This window comes from Puccinia triticina, chromosome 9A, assembly GCF_026914185.1.
Source record: "Puccinia triticina chromosome 9A, complete sequence".
Classification (NCBI taxonomy): domain Eukaryota; kingdom Fungi; phylum Basidiomycota; class Pucciniomycetes; order Pucciniales; family Pucciniaceae; genus Puccinia; species Puccinia triticina.
Window position 1 is genome coordinate 49891 of NC_070566.1, and position 14991 is coordinate 64881.

Below are 14991 nucleotides of genomic sequence, written 5' to 3' on the forward strand. Positions count from 1 at the left end.
TCCGACGACCCACACTCGCCCCTCCGCAGGTCCCGCCCCCATAGACCACTGGCAAGCGTCAACGGCGATCGACAGACGACGACCATCTCCGCCGTGCCCGTATTTTGAAGCTGGGTACTTTATTCCTTTGCCTCCAACACCTCCACCGCTTCATTTTCATTGACTCCTCAGCCTTCCCCCCTCGCACCGGCCCCGTCATTGTCCACCCTGGCCTCGACCCCGACCTCTCCGTGCCGCCCTACAACCTCTGCGACCACATCCTGGGCCCCGCTCGTTGGCTGGATAGTCATGGCCCCACTCTCAACCAGAACGTACGGATTGACCAGGCCATCGACGAGCTTGCAAAGCGCTTCCAGCCCGTATGGATCACCCAATCCCCGCTCAGCTGCCGGCTCTCGCCCAAAACCGAGGCGCTTATTTGGATGCGGTTCCTGGACGGAGCCGGCAGGACGAAAGGCGCGCTCAAGGTGATGATTGCGCTGAATCTACATTCGTTGCAGCAGTTGCTGCCGGTGATCACCAATGCAATCCTGACCTTGCTGCGATACCTGGGGGCCGAGAACGTGTATGTGTTGGTGTGTACACCCCGGAAGGACTGGCCCATCTGGGCGCGGTGCTGAGCGGACTGGGCGTGCAACACCACATGCGGTGCGCCATGGAGGAGACGATCTGGATGGGTGTTGACCGGATCAAGCTGCTCTCGGAGTACCGCAACCAGGCGCTGTTGGCCTTTGACAATGCTGACCGGGCCCTTGACGGGCTCTCCAACCTGGTCTTCATCAACGACGTCTTCCTCTTTGCCCAGGACATCCTTGAGCTGCTCTGGCAACGTCGCTTCCAGGGGGCGGACTCGGCGTGCGGTGTGGTGAGCCTAATCAAAACCTTATTACATCACTCAGACACTCACCAGGAAGGAATCACCGCCAAACGCCCTCTAGAAATCACTCTGGTACCTGTAATCCACGCCCACAGACACTTCATAATAGCCTAGAATCATCTCTACAAGGCGCCTCAACTTCTCAGTATTCACTTTCATGGATGGCCCTCCACAATGGGTAATAAAATATGTACAAAATCAGGTCAAAGTGGGAGAAAGTCCACCATCAAACAGAGCCAGACTATTAGGAAGGACCCTGAGTGTTCACTAGAATTAACTCCTCTATATTCCAGCAAGGCGTAACTCTTTCTCAGATGCATGGCGGCTGATGCGCCATGGTTATTGTTTTCCTCTTATGTCATCCCAAGCCATGTAGTAGATGCCTTGTTGGTTTGTTGCCTTGTCACCTTGTTGGAGGCTTTTTGTACCCTGTTCCCATCTTTCTCTTCGTCTCAGAACCACCTGTTGTCCCCTCACTATAAATGTAGAGCCTTTTGGCCCATTCTGTTTGTCCCCCATCAGATTGTCACTTTGCATCCCTGGTCACAGAATAAGAATTACATAGCCTATTTTACCACATATTTTACAGTATATTTTCCCCCTTGATTTCGTCTAGAAAGCACTATTCTCAATACTTCATCAGCCACACTTTTCTTTAAGAGTCCATACTCTTATTCTTGTCCCATATTACTCTCCCAACCTGAGAGGCAGCTTTTCACGCACTCATCCCTCTCTAAACTCTATTCCCCCAAAGAGTAGTTCCACAAGTGGTGTCCCAACAGTGGCCTGAAGATCTTTAGATTTATAGTCTCGTCATTTCTAGGCTAAATAAATACATTAGTTAAAAATTACTCTAAAAATTCTATTGATCTTAGTAGAAAAATTACTCTTACTCTTAGTTTAAAATCTTTTCAAACAAAATTCCGACCTAGAATTCTTCTGAAATACCTTTAAACTCGACGCACCCAAGTCTTTCTACCTTAAATAACTATATCATCAACTTAGTAGACTCTAGAAACTTAACCGTAGAAATACCGCAAGAAATGCCTAACGCCGGCAGACGAAGCTCTTTCTCCGGACCGTACCCTAGGTTCCATTTATCTAATATGGAAATTCCGCCGTTTGGAGGAAATACTAGACAAGCAAATGTTGGATTAGCGCCTGCGCCGATGGACGTTGGATCGTCGGTTCCGCCGGGGAACGCTGGATCGTCAGTTACGCCGAGGAACGTCGGAGCTATGCCAATAGTGAATAGCGGGCTTACATTTTCATCAAATCAAGCGCCCTCAGTGCCATTTAATCCTGGACCAATGAGAAATACTAGCCCTTCGACCACAGGAAGCGCAGCGTTGGATCCACTCCTAGGAAATAACTTTTTAAACAGTCAATACCGCCCTGCGCCGCAATACGTAAACCAGACTCGCCAATCAGGCGCAGCAGCTCAAATTACGCCACACTTCTTACAAACTAGCATTCAGCTCCCCGCCTATAACCCAGAACCATTTGGAAGGAAACCAGTTAAAATCAAAGCTGGCGCCAAAGGACTTATCTTTGATGGTACAAACATGGACATTGGAGATTTTATTAAGCGCCTGGAATATGCGGCTAGATTGGATGGCGCCCAAGGATCTGATATTGCTCTACAAATTATATTCTTCTTGGAAGGGGAATCTTTAATCAAAGAAGTACAGGAAATGGCGGAGCGGGAAAGACACGACTGGGAAAAACTCAAGCTTAAATTAGTCCAACGTTGGGGAAAAATGCTTCCGCTTCTGCAGTACACAAGGAATGATTTGGACAAACTTATTTCAACCACGATGGCGAAGGGAATCAAAACCCAGAAGGAGTTCCAGGATTTCAGTATCCAGCTAGAAAACTTAGTAGCCTACTTAGTACGCTGTCGACACATGGTTAGCGCGGAAGAAATCAGGCACTCGGTTCTAAATTGCTTATCTTTTCCTATCCGGATCGCCGTAAACCGCGAACTCATAAGAGATAACCACATGGAAATGGCCTTGGATGGATCTCACATTCTTCCGCCGTATAACACTATCTTGGACTATATTAATAGAGAACTTAGGACTATGGCTATTTTAAACGACGAAAACATTCAGAAAGAAATTCAAACAATTCAGCCACCGGCGCAGAAAGCTCAACCAAAAGATAATGCTATGGATCAACTTACTAAAAGCCTCTCTAGCTGGAATGTACAAAAGCAGCCGTCTCCATTTGTGTCGTCAAGTCACGTTCCTTATAAACCCGCCCAACTAGACCGGTCCCCATCTAGCTATAAATGTAATTACTGTCACATGATTGGACATACCATCCACAGGTGCAATCAAGTTAACTTGGACGAAATCAACGGATTAGTAAAGAAGGAAGGAACCAATGTTATTTTACCAGACGGAACTCAAATACCTTATGATAGAACCAGGCCTTTTAAAACCGTAGTTGACACTTATCACCAAAGCAGAGCACAAACAGCGGGAGTTATCAATCTACCGCCAGGAACGCATACGGGAAAAAAGGAAGATAGCGCACCAGAAGTCCAGACCTCTTTTGGAAAGCTTGAGGAGGTTGAATATGCGGAGGAAGACACTTTTGACTGCGACATTGGAAAGAGAACCAGAAGTGGTGCAGAATATCCTGAAGGGTCAGACAATTCAAAAGCAAAAAAAGTCAGAAACACAAAGGAAGAGCTCATGGACGTCGACGACGAGAGGATCTTGGAGATTGCTCGACAGGATGATTATGACCCAGTTCCTCTTCCTGCATCTTCAAGAAAAGAAAACCCCGCACCGAAGAAGGTTAAAATCCTCACGCCTCAGGACTCTACCAGCGCGCCAACAAAGGAGAAACCTGCCCGCAAAACCTATGTGGAAAGACCATTAGCTACACAGTTCCCCGACACGGAAGAGAAGTTGGTCTCACAAATGTTAAATGAGAAAATTCAACTCACCATTGGAGAAGTTTTTGCCATATCTAACGGCGCCGTGGATGCATTCAAAAAGAAGATTAGTCCTAAAAGAGTTCCTATAGATCAACCTAAGACAACCAACGCTGTCGACGTCAACTCTGAAGACGAAGAGGAGGAAGCGCAAGATAGCGGTCCAGCGCATTACGCTTGCCCCTTAGGATATGTTGCTGTCACCATTAATGGGAAGCAAATTCAGGCGCTCTTAGACAACGGTTCTCAAGTTAATCTTTTACCTAGGGATCTAGCGGGGAAAATGGGGCTTATAATTACTCAAAAACCTATGAAACTGCGCGGTATTGGCGGACACAAGAGTGACATTCTGGGAATTGCGGAAAATGTACCGGTTAAAGTAGGAAATATTACGAAAGAAGTGCATTTCTGGGTCTCTTCTGCGGCGGTACAGCCTATACTAGGAAAACCATGGTTGATAGACGTCTCAGCTACTATTCAATTCAAGGACAGCGGTGTGGAATCCCTCTCAATAAATAAAAATGGTCAGACTTACCTGGTTCCAATTTTAAACCCATCAAACCAAAAATACGAGACCACTTTTCCTGTCAATTCTGCCACAACTTTGAGTCATTTTTTAGCTTCTGGCACCTTCCAGAAGTAGGTGATTGGAAGGTGCCCAAATATAGTGTAGAAGAAAAGTTAGTGTTTGCGGCAAAATATAAATCAATGTCAAAAAAAATCAAGCCAGTAAATCAGTTCATGCCGCAGAACATAAACTCACCCTTATGTAGTCCTCCTTTATCTAGAGATCCTTATGTAACACCTTTAACTCCTCACCCGCCTAATTTTACCCCTACTTGGAAAATCACAGAAGACCGCCTTAAAGTCATTAATTTCGGTCCACCCGGGTGGCTCAAACCTGAAGAACTTAAATTATTCAAACATATCATCGTAATGCGGCAGGGAGGACTTGCTTTTCGGGAGGAAGAGAGAGGACTTCTCAAACACACTTACGGGAAACCTTACATCATTCCCGTCATCGCCCACAAACCTTGGCAGCAGCGACCTATTCCAATTCCTGCCGCAATTAAAGATCAATTCATAGAGTTAGTACGGGAGCGCATCCGAACAGGTCTTTATGAGCAGTCTTATTCCTCTTACTCTAGCCCGGTCTTTTGCGTCAAAAAACAAGATGGAAGGCTCAGGATTGTCCACGACTTACAAAAACTCAATAAAGTAACAATTAAGGACTCTGGAATACCGCCTTCACCGGAAGAATTAATTGAATCTTTTACCGGGAGAGCTTGCTACGGTCTGGGAGATATAATGGGAGGCTACGATGAAAGAGAGTTATCATTAGAATCTAGGCCATTAAACACCTTTGAAACTCCTCTGGGACGATTTCAGCTTACCAGATTACCACAAGGAGCAACCAATTCTGTCGCCGTATACCAGGCGCAAATGATGTGGATTCTACAAGACGAAATTCCTCAAAATGTTGGTATATTCATTGATGATGGCGGTATAAAAGGTCCTGTTTCAGATTACAATCAAGAAACTTTGGCAGAAAACCCTGGCATCAGGAAATTTATCTGGGAGTACGCCGTCACTCTGGAGCGGATCTTATTTAGAATAGAAGAAGCTGGACTCACAATTTCCGGAAAGAAATTTGCCTGCTGCGTCCCCGCGTTGGATCTTGTGGGTCACGTTGTGCGCAGGGAGGGCAGAAAAATTTCGAAAAAACAGCTAAATAAAATTGAAACATGGCCGGTACCAAAAAATGCAACGGAAGTTCGAGGTTTTCTAGGAGTCTGCGTCTATGTCAGGATGTTTATTAAAGGACTTTCAGAGCTTGCCGCACCGCTTAGAAAATTAACCAGAAAAGACGCGGAATGGAACTGGAAAAAGGAGTGCCAGGATGCGTTTGATCTTTTGAAACGGATAGTAGGTTATGATATAACTCTAAAAAAATTGGACTACTCTGAAGGAGCAGGAAAAATAAAATTAGCGGTGGATTCTAGCTACATTGCGGCAGGAGCAGTACTCACTCAAGAAGATAACCAGAAAGACAGGCCAGTCTTATACGAATCCGTGGTTTTTTCGCCGGTGGAATCCAGATATTCTCAATCAAAACTGGAGCTCTGTGGCGTCGCAAAAATCCTAAAAAAATTACAAACTCAGCTTTGGGGCCAGCAATTCGACCTCTTAGTGGACGCTAAAAGCCTTATAGAAATGATTAACTCACCTGATCTTCCAAATGCTCCCATGACTCGTTGGGTGGCTTTTATTCAATTATTCTCTTATAATTTGGTTCACGTCCCTGGGAAAACTTTCACTATGCCCGACGGATTATCTAGAAGACCGCCAGACGATGATGAAGGAGAGCAGCCCAGTTTTGACGAAGATGAGAAATGGATTAAGCCTCATCCCGGTTTTGGCGTCAAAGAAGTTAACACTTTAAATTTGGGGGTGGAGCGCGGTCAATTTCAGCAAGAAGGAATTTGGGGCAAGCTTCAAGAATATTTGCTCACTCTAAATAGGCCAACAGATACCTCTGACGCGGATTGGAAAGTAATAAAGCATAAATCTGCCGGCTTCATGGTCTCTGACGGCAAACTTAAAAAGAGAAATAAACCTTTCCCGCAACTAGTTATCAGCAATCCAAAATACCAGGAACACATTCTGGAGGCGCTTCACGAACAACTTGGCCATAGAGGAGTGGAAGAAACTTACAAACGGACTAAGCTTAGGTTTTGGTGGCCGCACATGAAAAGAAAAGTCAAGAGTTGGGTCCAGTCCTGCAACGCCTGTCAGAAGAGGAGCCCCTTGAAACCTTTGGAACATAAGCACGCAACAGGGAAATCTACCATTTTTGGGCGCGTCAGTATGGATACAGTACATATTAAAGCGGGAAAGTGGAAATATCTAGTGATTGCAAGAGATGATCTCTCCGGATGGGTTGAAGCTGTGGGATTGGAAACTCTTAAAGCTAAAAAGATTGCGCAGTGGTTTACGGACGAATGGATTTTCAGATATGGTGCACCTCACACAGTTGTAGTCGACGGCGGGGCGGAATTTGGGAAGGAACTTCAGGATTGCTTAAAGCAGAAAGGATCCATTGTAAAAGTCACTACGCCATATTATCCGGAAGCAAACGGGATGGTAGAAAGAGGTCATCAGCCCATTAAAGATACCTTGGTTAAACTGGCTGGGACGGACGGAAAGAAATGGCGCAGCTACTTACCTCTTGTCCTTTTTGCGGATAGAGTTTCTACGAAGAGAACCACTGGTTATACGCCTTATGAACTCATGTTTGGCCAACCGGCGGTTTTACCAATTGACCTCGAACTGGAAACTTTCTTAGGGACTGATTGGGAGTCAGTAAAATCAACCGCAGACCTTCTCCTTGCCAGAGTTCGCCAACTGGAGAGGAGAGAATCAATTTTGCAAGAAGCCTACAAGAACATGAAGGACTCCAGGGAAAATTCTGTCAAATATTGGAATCAAAAGAAACCAGACAGAGGACCGCTTACGCCGGAATCCCTAGTTCTTGTGTACAATAAATCCCTAGAAAGTCAGTGGGGAAAGCTCTTTGAAAACCGCTGGAATGGGCCGTACCGCATAAAATCACAAGAAAAAAGTGGCTCATATACTTTAGAAGAACTTGACGGTCAAGAACTCAAGCGCAGGTATGCGGCGCCGCATGTGAAGCTGTTCCATTCAAGAAAACTCTGATTTTATTCTGGCTTCGTTGCTTTTTTGGGAAAGATTAAATTTTCTATGGCTATTCACATTTCAGACAGTTAGATCTATAAGGGCTTTCAAGACTTAAAAAAAAAAAAAAAAAGAAAGAAAAAAAAAGAAAAAGAAGTGGGGGACTGGTGTTGCCGATAGGAAGCATAAATTAGTAAAATAAAGGAGTAAATTTCAGTGAAAAATAAAAAATTAGGGGCTTACTTAGTAGGCCATTTGAATCTCAAAGCTACCATTTATCAGCGCCTCAAGTTCGCGCTCAACATGGCGGAATTCCAGGACCACCGGACGACTGCCGCGGGCACGGCCATTTCGACGAGCTCTTCTAGTCGGTTGATTGTGTTGGAATTGTGTTCTGGCGACAAGGAGGCGGAGGCGTTGCCGAAAAACATGAAGTTGCGGGAGTTCAACAACCCGAGTGACATAGGAAGCTGCTACATGTACTCCAGCGATGAAATCTTCGTCGTCGGAGTGGATTAAGATAGGATAATTTTGTGAACCAAGGGGATAATTATTTACTAAAGATAAGGGAGTATTGGTTTCGCCGTAACCGCTGCGCGCGTTTGTTCGGGAGTTTGGATCCCAGGCACCATCAATAGGCGATTCAGGAATAAAAGACATGGTCAACAGGAGAAAGAGGCGAAGTGGTTGTGTTGGCTTAGCAAGGAATGATAGTAATGAGGAGTTAGTGGATTGGATTTTGCCATCATTTCAATCCCCTTTATATAGCTTTGGGTGCTCTCCTTTGGCTCGGAAGAATCCGAGGACTACAAACTTTCGTCTAGTTGGGAACAAGATCATCGGCTTAGATCTCTGCGACCACGCCGGACTACAAGCTTTCGTCTAGCCAGTAACATGACCTTCGGCCCATCTCTGCGACTAAGAGGACTTCGAGCTTTCGGCTAGCCCGTTACAAAATCTTTGGCCTACACCTCTGCGACCACGACACGCGGCGATACAAATAAAAAAAGAAAGCAAGTTTTTTTTTGGCCTAGGCAGGTTCGAAACCAAATCAACAAACACAACTTGAATAATGTAAACTAAAAAAAAAAGAGAACTCATGCGACAACAGGTCGCGCCATGCCCAGTCCGGCCAGTTACTTATCTAACAACATGGCACGATAATTTGTGTTGTGCTTGCTGTTTGAGGGGTTTGACCGACCGACGCACAAACCAGTTTCTTTCCCCCCATCTCGCAAGAGCTTTCTTATCACGACAAACTCACGTCTAGCCAACCTGTTCGGATAAACATTTTCGTGATCAACTCAATACAACCCCTTCAAAATGAGTGACCATTTTAAAGTCCCTGCAAATCAGTCAGCAGAATACTCCTTAGCACATTTTTGGCCCATCTACCTCTTTAATATCGCGCCAGGAACATCTGCCGCAGACATCACGGAAGCTTTGAAAGAGCACGGACCTATCAGAGAATCTTTTACGCCACACGTCGGATCTGGGATGGAGTTATTTGCGCTGGTTGTGTTCACAAGTCGGGAGGGGGCTAATAAAGCTATTGGAGCTCTTGATGGCGCGAAAGCCGACGGATTGCTATTGGAAGCGCGAGCAACGACGAAGGAGGAGCGCCGAGATCTGGAACTTCTAGCGCGGATGACATAAACAGCCCTGGAGACGAAACTAAGGATAGCTACGCCGCAAGGATCACACCAATTTGGGGGTGGTTTCTCCACCCATTTCCACTAAAAATTCTTGTTACATTTTTCCTTTAGTTCTTCATCTAGCTATACCTTTTCATCGTCACATTATTTCCTGGAAGATTACTATAAAATCAAACAAGAAAAACAGCATAAAATTCACTAAAGAAATATAAATCAACCAAATCCTATTTCTGTCTCACTTGTTCATATCTTTTCTATTCTTCAAACTCAACTCAATTCTTTTTACGCTAGAAGGAAAATCAAACATACAAAAAAATCTGCCCAAAAAACAACTTGCCACGTCACAGTCTTCTTTTGCCTTGCCCTATTTTCTTTCTCCTCTCTTTGTCACACCTCACTCAAGGTTGGATGATGGGGACATCATCTAATTTGGGGGTGGATGTGGTGAGCCTAATCAAAACCTTATTACATCACTCAGACACTCACCAGGAAGGAATCACCGCCAAACGCCCTCTAGAAATCACTCTGGTACCTGTAATCCACGCCCACAGACACTTCATAATAGCCTAGAATCATCTCTACAAGGCGCCTCAACTTCTCAGTATTCACTTTCATGGATGGCCCTCCACAATGGGTAATAAAATATGTACAAAATCAGGTCAAAGTGGGAGAAAGTCCACCATCAAACAGAGCCAGACTATTAGGAAGGACCCTGAGTGTTCACTAGAATTAACTCCTCTATATTCCAGCAAGGCGTAACTCTTTCTCAGATGCATGGCGGCTGATGCGCCATGGTTATTGTTTTCCTCTTATGTCATCCCAAGCCATGTAGTAGATGCCTTGTTGGTTTGTTGCCTTGTCACCTTGTTGGAGGCTTTTTGTACCCTGTTCCCATCTTTCTCTTCGTCTCAGAACCACCTGTTGTCCCCTCACTATAAATGTAGAGCCTTTTGGCCCATTCTGTTTGTCCCCCATCAGATTGTCACTTTGCATCCCTGGTCACAGAATAAGAATTACATAGCCTATTTTACCACATATTTTACAGTATATTTTCCCCCTTGATTTCGTCTAGAAAGCACTATTCTCAATACTTCATCAGCCACACTTTTCTTTAAGAGTCCATACTCTTATTCTTGTCCCATATTACTCTCCCAACCTGAGAGGCAGCTTTTCACGCACTCATCCCTCTCTAAACTCTATTCCCCCAAAGAGTAGTTCCACAGCGGGACCGACTGGTGGGAGGCCAAGACGCTATGGGAACAGTACGGCTCGCAGACCCCTCGCCGCCCGACGACGCCCGCTCGCAGTCGGTGGTCTTCTACGACTCGTGGGTCACCCGCTCGTCAATATATAAAACTACGTAGCACCAGCCTATGCCGAGGCGGCCTGTGCGCCAATCGACTTCCCTATTGCCCCCACTCTTGCAATCCCGATGGCATTAGAGAAAGCAGGCTTGGAGTTCAAAGACATGACGAAAATCGAAATCAATGAAGCCTTTCCCGTCGTCGCCCTCGCCAGTATGAAAATCCTTGGAATCAAAGCCGAAAAAGTCAATGTCAACGGTGGAGCGGTCGCTTTGGGCCACCCTATTGGCAGCAGTTGTTGTTGGATTGTTGTCAGCTTGATTAATTCCTTGAAACCAGGCGAATATGGCGTGGCTGGAGTTTGCAATGGAGTTAGCCGCTATCTCTCATCATCTCTTTTCTTTCTTCACCGATTACCGTAAATTCTGATTATTTTTTTTCAAACCTTTGACAAAATTGCAACAGGGAGGAGCTGCTTCAGCGATGGTCATCCAAAGATTATGATGTTGTGGATCGGAAAATGCTCACGGCAACACATATTATATTTAAGAACGGTCAAAAGTGTGTAGCTTGACATCAAATATTCCTCACCTCAGCTTATTTTGATTGTTATTACCAAACCCATGTGGCTATTCAAATCTTACTTTTCTACAAAAAAAAAGAATAGCAAATTAATCAAATGAATCAATTAACATCATTTATTGTCTGAACTGCCATTTTTAGCTTGGTTTGATCAAGACTGCCAAAGCCAGTTGGGCACCATGCAACTCTCTCTGTGATTTGTACTCACCAAATATGCTTCCAGTAATTGATATTTCTTGCAAGAAGAATAACAGCAATCATTGGCAAGGAGGTGTCATTTATTGCTTACAATGGACTGGGTCTGAGAGAAAGATCCAGTAGCATCCTAGAATTAACTTGTGTCCTCTCATTTCTGTTTTCCCATATATTCAAAGTGATTGAAGCTTGAAATATATACAAGGAGGAGGTGATTGGGTGATTCAGATTGAGGTGTTTGTCAGAAGTCTATTTCTAATGATCTCATGGGGGTTCCCCAATGAGTTTAAAACAGTGGTTTTCTAGGACAAGAATTGTCTTGTGGGTTTTGTCTTAAGTTGCAGGTATCTATCATTAACTTTTTGAATCAGTTTTTATTTTTTTGGTGTTTTTGAGAGTCTTGAAAAAATGAAGACAATGAACATTGGGCCTTGTGATGGTATATCCAACACAATATCATTTGCATAGGATTTTGTTGAAGGGAAGTATTTAAGTCTGGAATCACTTTATTCACTTATCTGATCAGGTCTCTTTGGGATGAGTCAGGTTTTCTAGAGAGGGTACATAGATCAGGCTGCCTGAGATCCTTATTTTACATTCATTGAGGGGACTCTGGGAGGCTTTGAACTGATCTGTTTTCACACTCTTTTGAAGTTGCAGTTCTGCCCAGCTGATTTGTTTTTCTACCATTTGATAGAGTAACACTCCCTTGAATGATAGGTGCCAGGGATTCAAGAGACTTTCATTGAGAGGTGCCAGCAATTCAAGAGAGTTATATTCTTGTCAATGACTGAAACACACAATTCAAAAGAGTCAAGATCTTCAATGAATGGTCTCCAGAATTCAAAAAAGTAATACTTGCTTCAATGACTGGTACACATCATTCAAAAGAGTTAAACTGTCTTCAAGAACCAGTAACAGGCATCAATATTTCTACACAATCTCTGAATTATTTTTACTGAACACTTTGCCAGATAGAATTCCCCTGTACCTCAAAAAGTGCAGCGGCGAAGCCGCCTTGGCCTCTAGTTTAGCATATAATTTGTGATATGAGATTCATAGCAACTTGATGTGATAAAAATAGGAGATATGGGGTGTGCGCAGCGGGCTTTATCCGCGCACACCTTATATATCCTATTTTTATTACACCCCATAGCTAAGAATTTCATAGAAAGCCTTATATGCTACATTGAAAGTTTCCTGAAATTTCTAGACTGTTTGGGTATGTAACAAAAAAGATATAAGGTTGGAGGTCATTTTCCTACTAAGCCCTCCGTGAACCCCTTATACGCCATTCTACAATGGCACACTATTGCTAATGATTTGATAGCACAAAATATATGCATCATGGAAAGTTTCATGAATTTTTTGGACTGTTTGGGTGTGTAACAAAAAAGGTATATGGTTGGTGGTCATTTACCTAGTAAGCCCTCCGCGCACCCCTGATACGTCATTCTAAAATGGCACACTATTGCTAATAATTTGATAGCACCAAATATATGTATCATGGAAAGATTCCTGAAATTTTTGGACTTTTTGGGTTTGTAACAAAAAAGTTATGTGGTTGGCGGTCATTTTCCTACTAAGCCCTACGCGCACCCTTTATATCTCATGTTCTGATGACACACTATTGCTAAGAAATTCAGGGGATACAATTTATGCATAAATCTCTGTGCTCTCAAATTTTCATGTCTCTAGTACGTGGAACAAAAAAGTTATACATATTAAAAATAATAAAAAATAATACAAAAAATTAGCATGACGACTCCCAAATTTTTTTGTTTTGGGTCAACGACTCCCAAAAATCCCGTAACCAAAAAAAGGGTCCAGGTCGACGTCGAGCGCTGGTCAAAAAATAGTCGCGCCGACGTATGGGAGTTGTTTTCCCAAAAGTTGGGAGTTGTTTTTCCAAGACCCTATTTATAAAGATATGACTGATTCCCAGACAGATCTTACTTTCATATAGTAATCTCTATCAGACCTAGATCACTTTATTCAACAGGCTAGCAACTCTGTTATAACTTCTTTGCACGCAGGCAATAAGGGTGTTCAAAGTTGAAATCATAAAATTTTCAATGCATAAAATCATAAAATCATAAAACTTTCAAGCAATGATTTCATATGTACCATTCTAGAAATGTTGCTCTAATTTGAGTGCTTGGGTGCAACATATTTTTTTCAGCTTAGAATTTTATGATTTCATGGTGTTATGATTTTATGCAAGTCACCTTTGAACACCCTAAATATATAACTTACTCTGTTATACTTGTACTACACGTTACTAATATGCTGTTTAACTCAAATTTTTTGTTGGGTTATGCTTGGTTCTACTACTGCCAAAACACTAATACTGCTACTAAACTTCTACGCTACTTGTACTAACCACTAATACTGCTAATTATAACCGCACTGCTGACTAAACTACCATATGTGACCAAACCTCTGTAGGCTGATCTAAACTAAACTAAATAACCACTTGTGACCAAACCTCTGTAGGCTGATCTTAACTAAACTAAATAACCACTCGTGACCAAACCTCTGTAGGCTGATGGGGAAAAGTCTGATGAGGGGGGAAGGGGCCTCCTTATATATTGAAGGGTGAGGGATTTTTGGTCCAGGGAAGCTCCTCACAAGGGATTATTGCTGCAGGGGATCTCAACTACACAGCACTCTCATGCATGTACTGCGCTGCATGTACAAACAACAAGGGGTTTATGCTTGTTAGAGTCAGTCTGTCGGGGTAAGGAGGCAATCTGGGACCTCTGATCTGGATCTTCAAGCTATAAAGTAGATTGCTAGATGGGGAAAGCTAAGTGATCTTTCCCCGGCTCTCCCTTGTGGTTTGGGATGCGTGACATGTATGTAAAAATGAGAGACATGTCTGTGGGGAGTGCTACGGCGCGCAAGCGCAGCTCATAACACTATCCTCCCCTTAACGCCCAAGCCCCTGGCTCTGCGTCCTCTTCCTGGGTGGCATTAAAAATCCCCGTAGGGAAAAAGCCCAACCCATCACTTGAATCTCCTAGTCCTCTTGTGCCTCGCCGCCGCATTCGGGAATTTGGTGTTGAATTCCGTCACTAGTTCTTGACAATTTTTTAGATTTGGTTCTGGTTCCCACGAGTTTGCTTCAGGCCCGTGTCCTTTCCACACCACGAGGTACTCCTTTTTCTTCCGTGGCTTCCTACATTCCAGGATCTCTGCCACTTCCCACTCCTTGGCTCCTTCCAATTTCACTGGTTGTGGCTCCGCCGCAGCGTGTCCTTTGATTGTGTCCGGCTTATGTCTTTGTAGAACTGACACATGGAATGTTGGGTGGACTCCTCCCATTGGAAGAGGAAAAGTAAGTTTATATACTGATGGGGATATTTGGTCAGATATAGGAAAAGGTCCTAGCCATTGGTGAGATAACTTAGTGCAGGGTCTTGTAGTTGATATATTCTTTCTGTTCAACCATACCGCCTCTCCCACTTGCCATTTCGGGGTGCCACTTTGCGGTCGAATTGACTCTTCATCATTGCCTGTGCTGCTTCAAGGTTTGCTTTCAATTCCTCATGTACCGCTGCAATGATCTGTACGCACCGTTTGACTGATGGTAGGCATTGTTCCGTGGATTGTATTCCTCCATACGTCAAGTCAAATCCATAGTTCACCCAGAAAGGAGACATCCCAATTGACACATGTTCCTGATTGTTGTGGGAGAATTCCACCATCACAAATAACTCTTCCCAATTGTCT

General features: G+C 43.9%; 1 protein-coding gene across 1 annotated transcript; it reads left to right on the forward strand.

Moving 5' to 3' along the window:
• Window positions 1–361: 361 nt before the first annotated feature.
• On the forward strand, window positions 362–10983 carry PtA15_9A12 (uncharacterized protein; the record flags this gene model as incomplete). The annotated part of the gene is made up of 3 exons (XM_053172306.1): window positions 362–830; window positions 10540–10850; window positions 10945–10983. 3 exons carry the CDS (start codon window positions 362–364, stop codon window positions 10981–10983), a joined length of 819 nt encoding a protein of 272 aa, XP_053023443.1.
• Between the last annotated feature and the right edge of the window lie 4008 nt (window positions 10984–14991).